Source organism: Branchiostoma floridae, chromosome 7 (genome assembly GCF_000003815.2).
Source record: "Branchiostoma floridae strain S238N-H82 chromosome 7, Bfl_VNyyK, whole genome shotgun sequence".
NCBI lineage: Eukaryota > Metazoa > Chordata > Leptocardii > Amphioxiformes > Branchiostomatidae > Branchiostoma > Branchiostoma floridae.
In genome coordinates, this window is record NC_049985.1 from 6,116,131 (window position 1) to 6,138,188 (window position 22,058).

General features: G+C 43.9%; 2 protein-coding genes across 3 annotated transcripts in view; one reads left to right on the plus strand and one right to left on the minus strand.

The window, feature by feature from the left end:
- The first annotated feature begins 1,341 nt into the window (after positions 1-1,341).
- LOC118419593 overlaps positions 1,342-22,058 on the plus strand; it is a 52,657-nt gene continuing 31,940 nt past the window's right edge. Inside the window, exons 1-2 of one of the 2 annotated variants that reach the window (XM_035826043.1) lie at positions 1,342-1,740; positions 2,077-2,220. In XM_035826043.1, coding sequence (XP_035681936.1) covers positions 1,483-1,740; positions 2,077-2,220 — 402 coding nt within the window. In that variant the 5' untranslated portion in view covers positions 1,342-1,482. The remainder of the gene's footprint in view (positions 1,741-2,076; positions 2,221-22,058) is intronic. The other variant, XM_035826044.1, reaches the window with a different exon arrangement.
- Positions 6,493-22,058, minus strand: part of LOC118419592 — a 17,014-nt gene continuing 1,448 nt past the window's right edge. Inside the window, exons 4-19 of the mRNA XM_035826042.1 lie at positions 19,132-19,254; positions 18,881-19,003; positions 17,668-18,057; positions 16,054-16,365; positions 15,746-15,868; positions 15,204-15,326; positions 14,137-14,370; positions 13,121-13,387; positions 12,523-12,704; positions 11,300-11,472; positions 10,483-10,585; positions 10,104-10,243; positions 9,691-9,799; positions 9,156-9,354; positions 8,834-8,965; positions 6,493-8,586 (exon numbers count right to left, since the gene is read on the minus strand). Of these exons, the coding sequence (XP_035681935.1) occupies positions 8,516-8,586; positions 8,834-8,965; positions 9,156-9,354; positions 9,691-9,799; positions 10,104-10,243; positions 10,483-10,585; positions 11,300-11,472; positions 12,523-12,704; positions 13,121-13,387; positions 14,137-14,370; positions 15,204-15,326; positions 15,746-15,868; positions 16,054-16,365; positions 17,668-18,057; positions 18,881-19,003; positions 19,132-19,254 (2,804 nt within the window). The 3' untranslated portion in view covers positions 6,493-8,515. The remainder of the gene's footprint in view (positions 8,587-8,833; positions 8,966-9,155; positions 9,355-9,690; positions 9,800-10,103; positions 10,244-10,482; positions 10,586-11,299; positions 11,473-12,522; positions 12,705-13,120; positions 13,388-14,136; positions 14,371-15,203; positions 15,327-15,745; positions 15,869-16,053; positions 16,366-17,667; positions 18,058-18,880; positions 19,004-19,131; positions 19,255-22,058) is intronic.

The window sequence follows — 22,058 nt, forward strand, 5'->3', positions numbered from 1 at the left end:
ATTAATCTTTAAACACAATGATTTGTAACCGACATCTCTTAATACTGAGCTGAGATCCGAGACGTAGTTTTCAATGTCGTGGGCTGCGCTTTTGGTTCCTCTAAGTGAAAGGTTATTCAGTCTATCTATAATGTGTGGTTGGCCGAGGGATTGAAAAAACTTTTGTGCAGAGGTTTCATTCCAATGGAATCTTTTAGAGAGAGGTTTGCTGTTTCCACTTATCTGTTTCTCTTTGGCAGGGTGATTTGAGGATTTTGTACGTAAGACAACAGATAACATGCAGTGATCAGAGAATGTGGTTAGGGGGTTAACTCGAAAAAATAAAATGTGTTCTAGAAGCGGTTGGTTGCATATTACATAATCAACAGTGCTGCTACCGTTTGGCTGATGACACGTGAATTTTCCTTGTAGATCACCGGCTATTCTGCCGTTAAGAATTTTAAGATTTCCTTGAATACATAAATCAGCCACAAATCTGCCAAACTTGTTGGGGGGAGCTTGATCCATGTGTTGTCTATCTAATGTAATGTTTGAGAAGTTATTCGGGTGATTATCACAGAAAGTGTCATCTTCAACGAAATCTTGTAAATTTCCTAGACGAGAATTTAGGTCACCGCCTAGTAGGATGAAACCCTGAGAACTGTATTTACATATCTCTTCCTCTAAAATATACTATGTCTGTGCTCGCCTATTGGTCTTCAATCGTTGGATTGACGCAAGACTATTGACCGATACCCTTGCGAGGTACGCACGATTTGCACGCACGATCTGCGACTCGGTAACGAGCTCTGCGATCTCGGAGATCTCCTGCGACTTGTCGCTTATGTTAAGAACATGTTTCGCTGCACCGGGACCGTCGTAAGACTCCTGAAAATTGCCGGCGATCCCTAAAAATCGCAAGATGATCGTGAGAACACCGGACGTCTTACTCACGAAAATGTCATTTAGAGCTCGTAAACTAGTCTTCCGATCGAATCGCGCCTAATGTGAGGGGGGTATGACGAATAAAAATAAACTCTTACTCTTCTGGAGACTTCGTCAAACAAACATGTATGATAAATGACAATGAAAAGAAAGTATTAACTAATTTTTGCATGTAACTGACCATTAAGTAAGACATCCTTTTCTATCGGAAATATCGTGTCACGGTAAGCCTAGAGTGTAAACGCACCCGATTGGACGTGAGGGTTTATGGCGTCATAAAACGTTTATGACACTTTTTTCTTTAATTAAAATGCACCCCTTCCAAATGTTGCAATGGAACATTCCACGATTCGGTTTGCCCCGGTCACGTGACCGAGATACCTCGCTCAGAGCAGAGTGAACTGGCTACAAAACGGGCCAAACTACAACTTGTACGATCAGAAAAAGGTGTAACAGCGATTGTAAAGGAATTTGTAGGTCCCAATCTACAGAACCGTGCACTGTTACTTCATTTCAATCAATAATAGGCGAGAAAAATACATTTGAACTTGACGGCTGATGACGTCATCGATCTGGACGAGGTCACGGCGTCCTAGGTCACTCCGACCTAATCTCTCGGAGCAGAGCGAACTGGTCATTTCACTTCTTGCCTTGATCGCATTAAGACGTGAAAAATTTCGTGGTGACTTTTACCAACTCATTCGAATCAGAATCATGGACGTTTACCGAATCGATTTTGTCTCACTGAATGAGAGTGTGAAGAAGATGAGGCTTCGGACTCGTCTTCTGGAAGAGAGAGGAGTCAAGCTCCCGAAGGTGAGTCATACAATCGTTGTAAAAAGTAGTTTTATGTCAAACCGGTCGGCAAATGGTCAGAAGTTACTCAAAACTTAAGTCGGGATGGGATCAGTTGTCAAATCTTGGACCTTTCTACAGGTGTTCTAAAACTGTTTGTAAATGCCTAGGCCTGCCTGACGTTCTAGAATGTAATTATCATGTGTCCAAGGGACCGGGATCTCCACAGCGTTCGGTCGTTCGTAGATGCATTGTCACATTGGATGTATTGCTGTCGTAGTAGCACTTGTGAATAGTACTTCTTAGTTTCTTTCCCTCGGGATGTATCTATAACATGTTGATTTTACCTTTACCCAGGCGCCGTCCCAGAGGCCTGCAGCAGTGGCGGCACCCGTCCCCCTGTCCGTCTCGGAGGGGGACGTGGTGGCCCGTCAGGGGCCGCTCTCCCAGCCGGGCGCGAAGGTATGGCACCGTTTTAACTTCAAGAGTTTTTCACGCATTGTAAGTTAATAAATAGGGCACCTAATAAGAGATGAGAGTATGTTTGATAAGAGAATCGAGCACAAGTAGCAGTGCATTTATGCTGCACAGAACGGTATCTGTCCTTGGTGCTGATTTGACCACGCGAGGCATTATTGCCAGTAGCACATTGGTAAATGGTAGCGCACATTAAATGTGCACATTGTAAAGAAAAAAAGTAGCGCACATTACACCATTGGCGGTGAATGAAGAATAGAGAAATTTATGTTATCGATATGTGGTTGTAGTTTATGTATCTGGTACCATAGCAAACGTAGCGATAATATAAATTCTACCGACATTTTTTTCTTTACTCGTTGTATTACAATAAACATGCAGATAAAAACGATACCCTCTCTCATATTTTTGTTAACTAAACCCGTTGTTGCTATCGTATATTACAGGACACTTCCTCCAGCACTCCGGTACTGGTGGACACTCAGAACGCCCCGTCTCAGGTCCCAAACAAGGTGAGTTCTGATCGACACACTACTAACTTTAGCATTATCAACAAAATGTGACTTCTTTAGGAAGTAGATTATTGTTGAAGTGATCAGAAATAGATAATTAGGATATGATAATAACTAACAAGTATCTGAATCCATGGCACTTTGGTTGACAGCTCAATCCTTATTCTTGACCTCAGTATAGAATAACTAGTTCGTTTTTTTGCCAACAAAGCAATTTAATTGTTAATTGATTGATTGACTTGTCTCTCTGTGGATTAGTTGATTGGTTGGTTATTTCTTACTTATCAAACAAACTTTATCTGGTATAGCTTTGCAGACTTTACTTACAGCAAAGCTTATCACATATCTTATACTTGTTGTTTATTATCAGGGGACATCAGCGCCAACTGTCCGGGCAAAAACATCCCAACTCCCGAGCAAGATGGCGGAAGGGCTACAGAAGGACGAGCAGCTCGAGATGACGGTGGAGTTGCTCTGTAGCGCCGCCATAAAGGGTGCATGCGGAGAGCTCCACAATGAGCTGATTTCCTCAAAAGACCAGAACGTCAGCAAAATCCGGTACCCGGAGGAACTAGAGCACACTAGCCAGCAGGAGGGAGTAGAAGAGAAGGATGAGGGGCTCCTCTGTAGCACCGCCATAGGGAGAGCATGCAGACAGCTCCTAGGGGACATAATTCCTTCCGGGGATCATGAGCTACAAAACGCAGACAGGAACCTTGATGAACTGGAGCCTGTCATCCAGGAGAAAGAGGTAGAAGAAAAGAAGGATAATGACCTCGAGATGACGGCGGAGCTCCTCTGTAGCGCCGCCATGCGGGGAGCATGCAGACAGCTCCTCGGAGATCTCATTCCATCCGGAGATCATGAGCTAAAAAACACAGACAGGGCCCTTGAGGAACCGGAGCCTGCCCTTCAGCAGAAGGAAGTAGAAGATAAGAAGGAAGAGGAGCTGGAGAGAGCCGAGAAGACAGAAGACGACCTCCATCTGATGGAGGAGCCAGAGCAGAACTCCCCAAAAGAGATTCCATCCGGAGATCATGAGCTAGAAAACACAGACCTTGATGAACTTCAGCCTGCCCTTCAGCAGAGGGCGGTAGAAAAGATCGAGAAGATTGAAGGTGATCCGGAGCTGGAGAGAGCCGTCCAGCTACTATCTTCCACGGCGATACTCGATGCATACACTGATCTCTACGAGGAAATGGCGTTATCGCCTGATACGGAGTTGGAGGAGGACAATCTGGAGAAGCAGGAGAGGAGTGGTCTCCAACAGGAAAAAGCGGGTCACGCCCTCCATCAGGAGAGAGATGAGTGTAGTCTCCAGGAGGAGAAGACAGAAGACGGTCTGCATCTGCAGGAACCAGAGCTGAACTCCCCAAAAGATATTCTTCAGAATAAAAGTACGGCAAAGAAGACCTGGAAGGCACGGGGGAAGAGGGTGATGAGGAGGCTGAGGAGAGCGTTCCGCGTCCTCACCTCGTGCTGCCGGCCAAGTGTAGCCCCGTAGTGCTTTGATTGAGTATGTTAATGTTAGCGACATGTGTTAATGTTAGTGAAATTTAGGGTGAATGGTGAAGATTTTATGTTGGCGAAGTTTATGTTGAATGAAAAAACTTAATTCATGTTCATAATTTTCGCGAAATGTATGATGTAGAATGGAAAATTGTTAATGGAAAACTTAATATGTTAGCGAAATTTATGTTGAGTGGAAATGTTTAATATTAGCGAAATGTATCATTGATACAACGAGAGGGCTGGCGGAGTGTCAAACTCAGTGTAAACGATAACGATACTTCACAAGGTAGAAGCGCTGGCTCAACAAAACGTGTAAATATGAATGTTTTATTCAAAAAATAAACAGAATGGAGGATGAACTTATTCTTTGTGCACAGCATATTCTAGCAGATCATAGAATTATTCTTAGATATAAAACGGACGTAGGTATGTCATGGGTATTTTATGAGAACATTCTGTGGTTTATTTATAGTCTCTGTACATCAGTGCTTGTAATCACATACCCACCCATGCACAGCAGACTCGATAGTGTAGGCACGGACACCGTTACAGCAGGACATTCTGAACGTCACCTGATGGAAGGGCACAATCTGGTAGTCCCTTAATTACCGCATGTACATGTAGTCTATATATGCATGAAAAAGGCCATGCGGTAAAATAATGCAGTTTTCTCGGTATGTCCAATCACCTGGACACTTGATAGTTTCAGATATTTGTTTTCAGTATGCGACATACTAAATCTTATATCGCTAAATCCTAAATTCACTATAAGACAAAAGTGAGCAGCCCAAGCAGCGGCGATTTTTTTCAATGACATAACCATCCGTTTAACAAACTTTTATACAATCAAAAGTCACGAACATTAAACTTTTTATGGAAATTGAGCTCCTGATGGAAATTGGACCTTGTTCCGAGCAACATTTTCGGTATACCACTTTACCTCCTCTGTCCTAGGCTACAAGACGAACTGCATCTGTAGAAGCTAGCAGTGTTCTGCCCATCTTAAGGTACTTATCAAATTTCCTCGTTTCTTATGCAAAGTTGAGCCTTAATTTGCATCGTCTGATATTGTGCACCCTTACTACATGAGATATCATGAAAATTCATTCATTCTTTCTGGAATTATTTTTACAGTAGCTGGAAGAATGAATTCGAGACCTGATTCTGCAGTTATTGCAAAGGTTCGCTAGAGGGAATCACTGAACTGTACACCTGTTGGAAAACCTACTCTCCGAGCAGAGGTTAGGCTCCGGCTGTTTTTTAAACGTTTTTTTAGTCGTTTTTATCGGGCTTTCTATTTTGTATTTTATCTTGCTGTGTCAAAACCTAAACAGCAAAAAAGAATGACAAAATAGAAAGCCCGATAAAAACGACTAAAAAACGTTAAAAAACAGTCGGAGCTTAACCTCTGCCTGGAGAGTAGGAAAACCTGTTTCTCAAGTTTTTGAGCAAAGGTCATCTGCCACCAGTGTTGTCAGATGACACTAGTGGCACTTGAATTAGTGTTTATACTGTGTGTTGTGACCCTTTGTAAATTCAGTGTTTATACCAAGTGTAGTGACCCTTTGTAAATTTAGTGTTTATACCAAGTGTAGTGACCCTTTGTAAATTCAGTGTTTATACCAAGTGTAGTGACCCTTGGTAAATTCAGTGTTTATACCAAGAGTAGTGACCCTTAAAGCTTTGTAAATTCAGTGTTTATACCAAGTGTAGTGACCCTTGGTAAATTCAGTGTTTATACCAAGAGTAGTGACCCTTAAAGCTTTTTAAATTCAGTGTTTATACCAAGTGTAGTGACCCTTTGTAAATTCAGTGTTTATACCAAGTGTAGTGACCCTTTGTAAATTCAGTGTTTATATCATGTGTAGTGACCCTTAAAGCTTTTTAAATTCAGTGTTTATGCCATGTGTTTATACAGAAGTAACCCTTTTCAAATTTAGTTTTATATCGCGTGTAGTGTTTTTTTATCAAGCCCAATAAGAGCCTGCGTACCTGACTTCAGATAGACACAGCCAAACAGACCGAACTGAATCAGAATTAAGAACTCCACTTGTCCATCATTACCAATCTCACTTTCCAAATTACTGGGGGGTCAATTGTTAAAGAGACATCTTCTCCCTTCATCAAACTGGATAAACAAAACAATAAATGCACGTCTTTTGTCGGAGTTCATATTGCACCAGAAATGTTGTGCAGTGTACTTTTAGTTATTCGTCTAAAGAGTTTGGCACTAGCGATTCTATCGTGGACACAAAGACAACAGACACGGGTGTGTGGTACCAAAACTGCACATCTTAAAAAGCATCAAAACAAATGCACATATATCAATAAACGTAGCTAAGCGATCAGTTCTAGTTGTGGGTTATGCAAGATATCACTTTTCAGGTTTAGTACATGATGGCATCCTTTCTCTATCTTCCTATAGAGATATCTGTGTTAATCTCACAATTATTACTGACAAAAAAATCCGCAGCACCTCTACATAATAACACAATAGCACAAAATTCCGCAGCACCTCTACAAAATAACACAATAGCACAAAATTCCGCAGCACCTCTACATAATAACACAATAACACAAAATTCTGCAGCACCTCTATAAAAGAGGCTAGATTATTTTTGCCTCAGAAATACTACAGTTGTTGGTTACAAGTAAGATAACTGATCATCACTCTACAGAAAAGCTAATAGAATGCTAATACACATCATCTTTCTAACACCCTGGTGTCTTTTAAACTAACACGGACCTTATAACCTCAGTATCAGCAACGTCTAATCAAAAAGCTTACTGGAAGATGAAAGTTATATCTAGTACAGAAATAAGATAATACTCTAGATACCTACATTTAGAGCCTTCGAACAGAATAAAATTTGATGGTTTAAGTCTGAAGATGACAAAGCTAATGTTAAAACACAGTTATTACTACATTACATAGGCTTGCTAGCAATTTGCACTCATAGTATTTCGTTATACACCATTATCCCACAATGTTTCACAGCCAGCCTTACTGCCTCATCTCATCGTCTCCAATCTCATCTCCGTAATTGCCTCTGACTCTGAAGGTTGTAAATGCAGATATGGTGGCCACCATGTCAAACACAATTACTGTATAATCCTTTCAAAACATTCTCCACAGAACCCTGATGTTTTGTCTCTCATGACTGTCACACCGTGGATGCAGCAATGGTACCGTAAAGCTACTTTCACCTGTTTTTTTGTTCAGCTGACAACAGTTTTCCACATTCTAACCAAATGTGTCTATGTTAACGTGTTTGCATCCAGCATTGAAATAAATTTGATAGTCCAGACAAACGGACTTTTATATGTTCGGTTCAAATCTGAAATTTGCCCGATGTATGACAATAAATTTGTGCTTATATGCTCTGGGATTTTTGACAATTTTTTAAATTTGAACAAATTCTGCTAGGTTTTAATTTAATTGTCGACACACAATGACTTACAAACAGACTTTTATGTGTTTTGTCCTTTGAAAAATCTGAAATTTGCCCGATGTATGACATTACCTTTTATGCTATATGCTCTTTGACTTTTGTCAATTTAGTGTTAATGTGAACAAATTTCGCTAGGTTTTATAATTATTGATTTTCCCTTCGAAATTGCCCTAGGCTTCAAACTGTTGTCAGCTTTCCTATCTAACTTATAATATGGTTTTCTATGCGAGGAAATGAAGAATAGCTGCAGAAGATTGCAAAGGAGGAATGATAAAGATGAAGAGAGAGAGAGAGAGAGAGAGAGGAAAAGAGAGAGAGAGAGTGTGTGTGTGTGTGTATGTGTGTTTATGTGTGTGTGTGTGCACGCATGTGTATGTATGCTGGAGTTATTGAGAACAAGAGGGAGATTTAGAAAGTGGGTATGTGATATGGAGAAATATTGAGAAAGAAGGAGGGTGGTTAAAAGACTAAGAAAGGGATGGAGAAAGGTTAGAAAGGGGGAAAGATTGAGAAAAGGGGAGATGAGAGTTGACTGCACTGAACTACAAAGTTAGATGTTGACAAAGAGGACAGATGTTGAGAAAGGAGAGATATTGAGAAAGGGAAAGATTGAGAAAGGGAGAGACATCGAGGAAGGGAGATATTGAGAAAGGGAGAGATTGAAAAAGGGAGAGATATGGAAAAGGGAAAGATTGAGAAAGGGAGAGATTGATGGATTAAGAAAGAGGAGAGATTGAGAATGGGAGAGATACTGAGGTTAAGAAAGATTATATTGAGAAAGTGAGAGATTTGCTCTTAAGTCCATCGCTCATGCTGAGATTTCGTGCCTCACTCCAGAAACGACTACTCGGGTTTGGGGGTGGCGTTGGTAGCCTTGTCCTTTCCCCAGAGCTCAAACGAATAGTTGTTAACACCTGAAATAAACAACCATATCAAATAAATAAAAAATCAAATCAGAGCAAAGAAGAAAAATATGTCGGGGATGGAACCACCGAATGCTCATTATATATGTATTGCAACTGATCGTATGGGAAGTTAGAGTTTAATCGCCCGGGATCTGATCTACAGACTTTTAAAAATCTATTGCTAAATGATGACATGTGGCTAATTGAAGACTTAATATGCAATATGGCTTAGCTAAAATATAAATATCGTACTGACCGATACGATCCTCGGCCTCCTTGGCGTCACGTCCGCGTCTCTTCCTCACCAGGAAGGCAGTAGCAACCACCAGCAGGACTCCGGCTATTCCTGCAGCTGTGCCCACAGCGATGCCGACAGTGGGGAGGGAGGCTGGGGAAACACACACACATCATGGGCATTATAACTATACTATTTCATTATATGTAACTAAGAAACTCTCTTTGCCTATGAGACATATCGCTGTTGGTAGAAGGAAGCATGAAAAACAAACTAGATAGTAACCGAACACCTGAATTAGTAAGGTCCATAATGGTGCAGAACCTTTCATATATATAGCTACCTTGTTCTTGTGCATTCCCAACTTTGAAGGGTCCCTGGCTGATGGTCGTTATGTGGTCCCTTTCGCTGGCACGTCGGGCTCGGGGCTCGCTCAGGTCGGACATGGCGCGCCTGCGCCGGCTGGGCGGGAGGCAGCCCTGACTGCACCGCGAGGCCGGGTTGTTCTTGAAGCACAGGACCATGGTGCAATGGAAGTACACCTGCCGTGGAGGAAAAGGCAACAGCTGTATATAACTGTCACACCACCTTAGCGTTTAAGGTACCCACACACCATGTAGTACCCCCAAACCATTTACCACCAACACACCAATTGCTGTTTGATTTGTGCACCTTTCTGATGCAAACTAAGCCTAAACCATTTGGACAATCAAGAGACCATCACAAATGCATTGTGCAGCAGACTGTTAAAGACAAACTCTACATCTGCAAGATCTCGCATCGCCGTAAAGCAGACAGCTAGCCCTGCCACCACCACTGGCTCCTTATTGGCTGACAGCTAGCCTTGCCACCACCCGACCAATGCCTGCATATTTTACCAGACTGGGATCGTCAATGTTGGGAAATGCGAAGGACTGGATGGAGTAGTATAAGGCCATGTCGTTAGACCGTTCCGAGTCTCGCTGAAGCGTGGGGTCGACGTTACACCTACAGGAGAGAAACTATCGTGAATGCCACAGAATAATGATTTACTGGCCAGCAGCTGATGCGTTGTTTCATGTCGCACCTACAGGAAAGAAGTGATTGTGAATGCCACAGAATTTACTGACCTATATCTTTACAACAGCAGATTCTTTACTCGAGTAGTTTTTAATTGAGAACATTTGGGTAAAAGACTGCTGCTCCCATCTCCTAACAAACTGGTAATCTTGATGTAAGTTACCGTATGAAGGGTGACATCAGTGCAACACCAATGGAGACCGAAATGAAACAGACTAACTAATTAACTAACCCGTCATTGATGATGCTGATGCTGGGAGAGTCGTCAGGGTTGGTACTGGGCGTGGCGAGGCAGCGGAGAGCAAACAGCTCCAGGTCGTTCAGAGGTGAGGTCACGCTCAAGCCGAAATGCAGACGGTCAGATGAGGTCACCTAACCATGCATGCACAAATAAAGGAGAAAACAATAAAGAACGCATTGCATTGGGAGAGGGACGAGTCAGGCAAAGAAAGTGGTTACATTGTTATATCAATAAACGAAAAGCATAATTGAAACGGGATAATGACTGTCAAGCTGGTTATAACACCAAATGACAATGACAGTTTGAACATCAGACCATAACAAGACAAGTAGTTTGACAGACATTAGTCAAAAACAAAACAACAGCAGACCTGCAAAGGGAAGTCGTCTGAGTTGTATGTCGCAGTGAAGTCTGGCGATGTGAACATGTGCATCTCAAACGTGAAACTGTTTTCCGCGTCCACAACTTGCACACTGAAAATAGAACCGTATACATGTAGTATTGTAAGGTTAGCGTGGATTATGTTGATATGAGAAAATGAATAAAATATATGCTTCCCTTGGCTTTGCTAACACTTGATAGATGTAAGATCAAGTAACATGTCGATACTATCTCAGACACAGCTTGGCTTGTACTGATAACTCTTACTGTTGAGGATCTCCTCCCCTGTGAGACGGTACTGACGGAGGAACTTACCGAGGAGACGGGATGTTGTATAGGATCTCCCTCCCCTATGAGGCCACGAACGTACTGACGGAGGAACTTACCGAGGAGACGGGATGTTGTATAGGATCTCCCTCCCCTATGAGGCCACGAACGTACTGACGGAGGAACTTACCGAGGAGACGGGATGTTGTATAGGATCTCCCTCCCCTATGAGGCCACGAACGTACTGACGGAGGAACTTACCGAGGAGACGGGATGTTGTAGACGACCCCCTCCTCCGTGAGGCCACGTACTGACGAAGGAACTTGCCGAGGAGACGGGACAACGTACTGACGGGGGAACTTACCGCGAGGAGACGGGATATTTTCTAGGACCCCCATCGCCTGTGAGATGGTACTGACGGAGGAACTTACCGAGGAGACGGGATGCTGTATAGGATCTCCCTCCCCTAGGAGGCCACGAACGTACTGACGGAGGAACTTACCGAGGAGACGGGACCACGTACTGACAGAGGAACTTACCGAGGAGACGGGATGTTGAAGAGGACCTCTCTTCCTTGTGAGAACACGAATTGGCGGAGGAACTCACACCGGAAACTCTTGCTGAAGGGCGCCCCTCTCACGGCTCCGTTGTCAGACGTCAGCTGATTGGCGATGGCCTCATTGGTGAAGATAAATTTATCATCTTCTGACGACTGAAAACAGGGAAAAAGGGAAAGAAACTTGCTCAACAGAAATCCTCTATCACGAATTGCCATTGGAGAAAAATCTAGCCATTTTATATAATACAGCGACATGGACCATCTTGGAACTTTATTACTTTAAATTTTTTTCTAACTTTGCTCAGTGCAAGGCCACATGAACCACTTCTGGACACTCAACTAACGCTCACTGTAAACATCTCTTCTCCTGAAGTCAGAAACATCATGCCTGGCTCTACATAGGAGATGCATGGATTACGAAGGCTGCTCGGGAGAATCCCAGACTAACTTAGGCCTGAATGGTTTTTAGGAAACCGGAAAGGACCCTTACCCTTTCGATAAGTGTGGTAGATTCTTTTAAGTGCTCGAGGTGTGTCTCTCCTCAAACATGATACCTCCACTGAACATCCTTAGCAATCCCAGCCGCCTCAATTATCTATTTTAAATGTGTCTATTCTCCATTGTTCACAAGGCTATTCAAAGTTTTTGACAGTAGATCGTGTCTAATATCCATTGTCTACAAGCCTACTCACATTTACTGACAGTAGACCGTGTCTATACCCCATTTTGCAGAAGCCTACTCCCATCTACTGACAGTAGACAGTGTCTATTCTCCATTGTCCATAAGTCTACTCACAGTTTCTGGCAGTATACGTAGACCGTGTCTATTCTCCATTTTCCATAAGTCTACTCACATTTACTGACAGTAGACCGCGTCTATTCTCCCTTTTGCAGAAGCCTTCTCACATCTACCGTCAGTAGACAGTGTCTAATCTCCATTTTGCAGAAGCCTACTCACATCTACTGACAGTAAACCGTGTCTATTCTCCATTTTCCATAAATCTACTCACATCTATTGACAGTAGACCGTGTCTATTCTCTATTGTCCACAAGTCTACTCACATCTACTGTCAGTAGACAGTGTCTATTCTCCATTTTGCAGAGGTCTACTCACATGTACTGACAGTAGACCGTGTAATTTTCCATAAGTCTCCTTACATGTACTGAAAGTAGACCGTGTCTATTTTCCAAAAGGCTACTCACATCCCGAATGGTCCCGCAGTCTTGCAGACCGGCCCGGAGAGTCACCTCCGTCTGGGTAACTGTGGCACGGCAGCTGTCGTCCAGCAGGTGCATGTTGTCCACATCTACCGTTGGTAGCGCCGCTCTAGGGAAGGTCACAGTCATGTGGTCATCATTGCACTCCACGGTCACGACAACCTCGGCTGGAAAACATGGCCATGCATCTGACTGAATATGTAATGACCATAACATTCACATGTGCACAATCACGTCTTTGGTGGAGGTTCGGCAAACAAATGGTATCCAAGACCAGATCTGAAGGCAGAAACACTGTAAAAAGTCTTATCTTACAACCTTACACAATGTTCTCAACTCCTTTGGTTACAAATGCGTGATTTTATCATTGTTCAATAAACCATTTATGATACACGAATTTCATTGTGCCTAAATCCATGACAGAAACACCGTGACGTCTTACCTAACGACCTTAAGCAAAGACCTTACACCATTGACGACAAATGAATTTTATTTTAGGACGAAGGGAAAATGTAGCATTCCTTAAGTCAGTAACATTGAGAGATTTAAGCCTCCCTAAATCTATGCCCCATTTCCGACCAACCTGTTGTCTCTGTCCCACTGATCTCTCCAACTTCCTGGTCGTCATCTCCAAACGCAGTCAGGGTGAAGGTGTACTCTGTGTCTGCCCACAGTCCGGGCACGGTGGCCGCGGTGTTGCCCGGGGAGGGCGGGGGAGACAGGTCCTGGTGCGAGGCCCCGGCGTGATGATAGCGCAGCCGGTACCGGGCTATATTCAGGTCAGGAGGTGCCCTCCAGGACAGGGTCACGTAGTCCGTCCCGACATCCGTGAAGACCAAGTCAGACAGAGCTGTGGGGTGATAACAAATAAGAGCGTTGGTACAAGTTGCCTGGGTGTGGCAGTTAGTTACCAGCGATAGGTAAACCTCTGAGTAAAATGGAACTCATTGGAAATAATGTAGATATGCCAACAATGCTGAATATATAGAATAAGATAGGGTCCTTGTGAAGAGTATCCGTCCGAGTCTTCAAAATACGTGTGCGATGTTGCGATACAAGCATTACCATATCGTAACGATAGAGTGCTACGATTTCCTGCAGTATCGTCTATCATCATAGCAACATTGAACCAAATATATATGCTGTAACGTTAGCTCGCTGTGTTATACGGTACGTCTGTCCGCCCCATTCAGCACGAGTGCCAAGCCCCCCCCCCCCACCCATATCACTCAAGCATGGTTATGTCGCCTTCTCTACTCTCCAAGCAGAGGTTAGGCTCCGGCTGTTTTTTAAACGTTTTTTGGTCGTTTTTATCGGGCTTTCTATTTTGTCATTTTTCTTGAAGTACGCCAGCCAAACCGTTAGGTTTTGACAATACAAGATAGAATACAAAATAGAAATCCCGATAAAAATGACTAAAAAAACGTTTAAAAGAAGGCGGAGCCTAACCTCTGCCTTGTTCCGTGCACGTGGTAAGACTCTGAATTCAAAGAGCAAAACAAGTGCTTTTGTTAACAAACTCTATATCAAAGATACGCTTCTAAAGTTAAGTTCCGCAGTTTCTTAAATAAGGTACTGAATGGAAAAAAATGCTCCAACCTGGTACATCAATCCGATCGTACATGTTGCGAGCCGATAAAGACTCTTTCTCTAAGCAGAGCCCGTTTTTCAACCAGCATTGATTGTCATCGTTGTACTGAAACGACAGGCATGTCGAGTCGGCACAACACGCTGCCGCACAGCCCTGGAGGGTAAGACCAGAGGGATTGGATATGTCGTAACCTCGACAATCAGTCTGGGGGTAGTGGCGAAATGCTGATAGTCCACACGTTTCTGAAACAGATGAATGCAGTGTTACCTAACCCATCAATTGAACCGCTAACTATCCTTTATATTAAGCTCACTGAAGGTTAGCTGATTATGACAAAATGTGTACTCTCCATTAGTCTCCAAGCAGAGGTTTGGCTCCGGACACGTTTGTTGCTTCAGAAATATCGTACGTTTCACACGCAGTGGATTGGATCGTCCCGACAGTATCAGAACACGGACACGTTTGCTCTTAAAGGACACACCTAGTGATTTCGTTGCCATGCAATTCTTTTATGATACCAGATAGAACAGGCTATGGGTCTCTGACCAAATTTCTGCACTCCGTTTGACAATTGATGCAGGCATCCGTCAAATATATACATGTACATCCAAAACCTCATGTCAAATGTCGTCCCATGCATCATGCAGTGTTTCTTTACTACCACCACCTCCATCCCCATAATGCAGTGTTTCTTTACTACCAACACCTCCATCCCCGGGTGCCCCGTCATGCAGTGTTTCTTTACTACCACCACCTCCATCCCCGTCATGCAGTGTTTCTTTACTACCACCACCTCCATCCCCATAATGCAGTGTTTCTTTACTACCACCACCTCCATCCCCGTCATGCAGTGTTTCTTTACTACCACCACCTCCATCCCCGTCATGCAGTGTTTCTTTACTATCACCACCTCCATCCCCGTCATGCAGTGTTTCCTAACCCCACCACCTGCCTTCCCACTATGCGGTGTTTCCATAGATAAATGATGTTGTGAGAGTTTGTAAATGTTGTGAAGCAAAGGTTATGTACGGACTGCAACAATTACTGAACGTAGAGTCAGATTCGTTGTTCTTACCAGTACAGGCCACTCCATCTCCGCTATACCCACTGCCACATACACAGCTGAAGGAGCCTTCCGTGTTGGTACAGATAGCCTGGGCGTGGCAGTTGTCTGTGCCATCTGCACATTCGTCGACATCTGTGGATACAAACAACACAAGTTTCTATGGATAAATGATGCTGTGAGGATTTGTGAATGTTGTGAAATCGAGGTTATGTACGGACTGCAACAATTACTGAATGTAGAGTCAGATTCGTTGTTCTTACCAGTACAGGCCACTCCATCTCCGCTATACCCACTGCCACATACACAGCTGAAGGATCCTTCCGTGTTGGTACAGGTAGCCTGGGCAGCTGAAGGATCCTTCCGTGTTGGTACAGGTAGCCTGGGCGTGGCAATTGTCTGTGCCATCTGCACATTCGTCGACATCTGTGGATACAAACAACACAGGTGACCATGGATAAATGATGCTGTGGGAGTTTGTGAATGTTGTGAAATGAAGGTTATGTACGGACTGCCACAATTACTAAATGTACCACCAGATTCGTTGTTCTTACCAGTACAGGCCATTCCATCTCCGCTATACCCACTGCCACATACACAGCTGAAGGAGCCTTCCGTGTTGGTACAGGTAGCCTGGGCGTGGCAGTTGTCTGTGCCATCTGCACATTCGTCGACTTCTGTGGATACAAACAACACAGGTCACCATGGATAAACGATCATATGACAGTTTGCAAATGTTATAAAATGGAGGCAAAAAAATGGAGTGCAGACCACGCTGGCATCTTCACCATGGACAAAGTTGTGAGTGCCCCATCCATTAAGGCTACGTTATATGAATATAACGTTACTGAAGTTGACTCACCGTTAATGCAGACCACGCCGGCATCTTCAGTATGGCGACAGTCTTCAACGCCCCATCCCCTATGACTACAGTCTGACAGAGCTGCCTCGGTACCGTAACAACGCACTTCGTCGAGCCAGATCTGCCCCGAGCCTTCACCGAACCGGGCACAGCACGGTGCTTCTTCAGCTGTCGCGTAGCCGAGCATCCGACACACCACATGCGCGTCGTTCATACCCCAATTATCATCGCAGACAGTCCCCCATTCACCGTTGTGTAAGACCTCCACTCTGCCTTCATTTGCCGAGTTGCCACCGACCAGACGGACAGGAACTGTGCGAAAATACATGTCATTGACAATCAATCAACAGATCAATAGCGCACATCTGTGTCTACATTAAAACACTTATACGATGCGGCCATAGTGCTACCTAACCTCCACCAACCTGCCTTCCCATCATGCAGTGTTCAAAGGAAGGTTTTCTAGAACCGACAGTTACTGGTGTCAACTTCAAGTAAACTTGAGGTCACTTTTCAATAATTGGGGCCCGATCTGACTTCATCTCAGAAAGGCGCTAGCGCTTCTCTAATCGTCGCTTTTCAGACAATCCAATGTTTCCGATGGAAAGGGATACCTTCTCACTGATCGATAAGTATGATTGACATTTTCTGTAAAAACTTATTTTTCCTTAAAAAAAACATCGGTAAAATCAAATTTTCACCCCAAACTGCTAATCTTAGTGCATTTTTCACAGGCCCCTGGACGGAAAATGCGAATGTTCATGGGATGATGACCAATATGGAAATGGAGGTCAACGCTTTCTGTGCTTCATAATGAAAAGGGAAGAAAATCGTTGCGTTGAGTTTCCGCAATCTCCGATGGCGCAAAAACACACAAAACGCACAAAGAACGCACCATCTGGATAATCAGGCGTAGAAAACCGCGTCACCGCTATCGCGCACTAATATCCGGAAGTGTTCGCCGCAGGACCAAATCTCCGACACCGGAAAACGCTACGAACAAGTAACTCCACTCATCTGTCTACCCATCATGCAGTGTTTCCCAACCTCCACTCATTATGGCATCATTTCCGTGTCAAAATATCGTATCTAAAAACGTACCTTAAAATAGCGAAAATAGGTCTACGATATACGTATTTTCCGCTTAAAAGTATATCGCTGTACGTATACGACATCGTCTCGGAATAAAAGATATCGCTATATATATATACTCCATTGAACGCAGCAGACATCACTTTGCTAAGATATTGTTATAAAGCGTACCTTAGATTATTGTAATTAGGTTTACGATTTGGAAATTCTGACGATATTTTTCATATGGTATCGTTCTGGCTGTACCCTCTTTTTCTGAATATTGCATCACGAAACGAGCATAATGACGTCTGCATGTACATGCCAGAACGGTATGCATGTACCCTCTTTTTCTGAATATTGCATCACGAAACGAGCATAATGGCGTCTGCATGTACATGCCAGAACGATACCGTCTGACAATTCATCGTCTGAATTGCGATATCGTATACGTAAAACGATATTGTATTAAGCGGAAGATACGTGTATCGTAGATCATCAGTAAGGATCTTACTAATTAGAAAGAATTGTCTACACACATACCTTCATTTATCTGACATATGAATCCCCTGACAAAGCTGCAGTCTTTTTCATCCCATGAGGATTCACCCTCCCAAAATCCGACACAGCCGCCCTGACCCTCGTCTGGTGTCGGTTCACCGGGGCGCCAGTTGGAGTAGTCAGCTGACGTCAGGAGTTGGCCGTCCTCAAATTCCCACTGCCGATCGCCGTTTGTGTCAGTCAGTCCTAACCAGCGACCCCATACTACTTCTGCTAGATTAGCGAGAAAAGTATTGGTGGCACTGTCCTTCGGCATGGCTAACATCCCCCCGTCTGCCGCACACCTCAGTCTGGCCTCGGCACGTGTCTTCAGCTCTGTGAAGCTCTTGTAGCAAACTCCGTTCAAAGGAACGTAGTCTGATATTACACAACCTGTTGACAAATGAATTCAATGAATTTGTACCCATATATGACACATTCGTCATTTACAAAAGAAGCAATCAGACATCAAAATGGGCCAACAGTCGTTTTAGCCAGATGATTGACTCGGCGACAGATGCAGAAGCCCAAGCGAAAGAGAAACGTTTCTGTATCAATTTCTTAATTCTTCAATTTGTACAGCCTCCCCAAACCTTTTTATGTGCTGACAAGACAGGTGTCGCTCAGGGTAACAACGGTTTGAATTTCAAGTGAGACATTGAAATGTTTGAATGGGGGAAAGCGCTACAAAATGATAACGATGCTTAGCTGGCACTCTTGCTGCATTGGACAGACAGAGCGGTGATAAACAACACAGCCCGAGGCGTGCTGGCATCCTTTCCGGGGCAAGTTTTTTTTTAGTTAACCGGCTATGGGTCTCTGACCACATTTCTGCACTCCGTCTGACAATTGATGCAGAACATAAACACTCTACATCAGGTATCCGTCAAATATATACATGTACATCCAAACCTCATGTCAAATGTCGCCACTTCCATCCCATCATACAGTGTTGTTTCTTTACTACCACCACCTCCATCCCCATCAAACAGTGTTTCTTTACTACCACCACCTCCATCCCCATCATGCAGTGTTTCTTTACTACCACCACCTCCATCCCCGACATGCAGTGATTCCTAACCCCAACACCTTGCTTCCCAGTATGCAGTGTTTCCATGGATAAATGATGTTGTGAGAGTTTGTGAATGTTGTGAAATGAAGGTTATGTACGGACTGCAACAATTACTGAATGTAGAGTCAGATTCGTTGTTCTTACCAGTACAGGCCACTCCATCTCCGCTATACCCACTGCCACATACACAGCTGAAGGAGCCTTCCGTGTTGGTACAGGTAGCCTCGGCGTGGCAATTGTCTGTGCCATCTGCACATTCGTCGACATCTGTGGATACAAACAACACAAGTTTCTATGGATAAATGATGCTTTGAGCATTTGTGAATGTTGTGAAATGGAGGTTATGTACGGACTGCCACAATTACTAAATGTACCACCAGATTCGTTGTTCTTACCAGTACAGGCCACTCCATCTCCGCTATACCCACTGCCACATACACAGCTGAAGGAGCCTTCCGTGTTGGTACAGGTAGCCTGGGCGTGGCAATTGTCTGTGCCATCTGCACATTCGTCGACATCTGTGGATACAAACAACACAGGTGACCATGGATAAATGATGCTGTGGGAGTTTGTGAATGTTATAAAATGGAGGCAAAAAAATGGAGTGCAGACCACGCTGGCATCTTCACCATGGACAAAGTTGTGAGTGCCCCATCCATTAAGGCTACGTTATATGAATATAACGTTACTGAAGTTGACTCACCGTTAATGCAGACCACGCCGGCATCTTCAGTATGGCGACAGTCTTCAACGCCCCATCCCCTATGACTACAGTCTGACAGAGCTGCCTCGGTACCGTAACAACGCACTTCGTCGAGCCAGATCTGCCCCGAGCCTTCACCGAACCGGGCACAGCACGGTGCTTCTTCAGCTGTCGCGTAGCCGAGCATCCGACACACCACATGCGCGTCGTTCATACCCCAATTATCATCGCAGACAGTCCCCCATTCACCGTTGTGTAAGACCTCCACTCTGCCTTCATTTGCCGAGTTGCCACCGACCAGACGGACAGGAACTGTGCGAAAATACATGTCATTGACAATCAATCAACAGATCAATAGCGCACATCTGTGTCTACATTAAAACACTTATACGATGCGGCCATAGTGCTACCTAACCTCCACCAACCTGCCTTCCCATCATGCAGTGTTCAAAGGAAGGTTTTCTAGAACCGACAGTTACTGGTGTCATCTTCAAGTAAACTTGAGGTCACTTTTCAATAATTGGGGTCCGATCTGACTTTATCTCAGAAAGGCGCTAGCGCTTCTCTAATCGTCGCTTTTCAGACAATCCAATGTTTCCGATGGAAAGGGATACCTTCTCACTGATCGATAAGTATGATTGACATTTTCTGTAAAAACTTATTTTTCCTTAAAAAAAAACATCGGTAAAATCAAATTTTTACCCCAAACTGCTAATCTTAGTGCATTTTTCACAGGCCCCTGGACGGAAAATGCGAATGTTCATGGGATGATGACCAATATGGAAATGGAGGTCAACACTTTCTGTGCTTCATAATGAAAAGGGAAGAAAATCGTTGCGTTGAGTTTCCGCAATCTCCGATGGCGCAAAAACACACAAAACGCACAAAGAACGCACCATCTGGATAATCAGGCGTAGAAAACCGCGTCACCGCTATCGCGCACTAATATCCGGAAGTGTTCGCCGCACGACCAAATCTCCGACACCGGAAAACGCTACGAACAAGTAACTCCACTCATCTGTCTACCCATCATGCAGTGTTTCCCAACCTCCACTCATTATGGCATCATTTCCGTGTCAAAATATCGTATCTAAAAACGTACCTTAAAATAGCGAAAATAGGTCTACGATATACGTATTTTCCGCTTAAAAGTATATCGCTGTACGTATACGACATCGTCTCGGAATAAAAGATATCGCTATATATATATATACTCCATTGAACGCAGCAGACATCACTTTGCTAATATATTGTTATAAAGCGTACCTTAGATTATTGTAATTAGGTTTACGATTTGGAAATTCTGACGATATTTTTCATATGGTATCGTTCTGGCTGTACCCTCTTTTTCTGAATATTGCATCACGAAACGAGCATAATGACGTCTGCATGTACATGCCAGAACGGTATGCATGTACCCTCTTTTTCTGAATATTGCATCACGAAACGAGCATAATGGCGTCTGCATGTACATGCCAGAACGATACCGTCTGACAATTCATCGTCTGAATTGCGATATCGTATACGTAAAACGATATTGTATTAAGCGGAAGATACGTGTATCGTAGATCATCAGTAAGGATCTTACTAATTAGAAAGAATTGTCTACACACATACCTTCATTTATCTGACATATGAATCCCCTGACAAAGCTGCAGTCTTTTTCATCCCATGAGGATTCACCCTCCCAAAATCCGACACAGCCGCCCTGACCCTCGTCTGGTGTCGGTTCACCGGGGCGCCAGTTGGAGTAGTCAGCTGACGTCAGGAGTTGGCCGTCCTCAAATTCCCACTGCCGATCGCCGTTTGTGTCAGTCAGTCCTAACCAGCGACCCCATACTACTTCTGCTAGATTAGCGAGAAAAGTATTGGTGGCACTGTCCTTCGGCATGGCTAACATCCCCCCGTCTGCCGCACACCTCAGTCTGGCCTCGGCACGTGTCTTCAGCTCTGTGAAGCTCTTGTAGCAAACTCCGTTCAAAGGAACGTAGTCTGATATTACACAACCTGTTGACAAATGAATTCAATGAATTTGTACCCATATATGACACATTCGTCATTTACAAAAGAAGCAATCAGACATCAAAATGGGCCAACAGTCGTTTTAGCCAGATGATTGACTCGGCGACAGATGCAGAAGCCCAAGCGAAAGAGAAACGTTTCTGTATCAATTTCTTAATTCTTCAATTTGTACAGCCTCCCCAAACCTTTTTATGTGCTGACAAGACAGGTGTCGCTCAGGGTAACAACGGTTTGAATTTCAAGTGAGACATTGAAATGTTTGAATGGGGGAAAGCGCTACAAAATGATAACGATGCTTAGCTGGCACTCTTGCTGCATTGGACAGACAGAGCGGTGATAAACAACACAGCCCGAGGGTGCCTGGCATCCTTTCCGGGGCAAGTTTTTTTTTTTTTTAGTTAACCGGCTATGGGTCTCCATCCCCATCATGCAGTGTTTCTTTACTACCACCACCTCCATCCTCATCATGCAGTGTTTCTTTACTACCACCACCTCCATCCCCATCATGCAGTGTTTCCTTACTACCACCACCTCCATCCCCATCATCCTCCATCCTCATCATACAGTGTTGTTTCTTTACTACCACCACCTCCATCC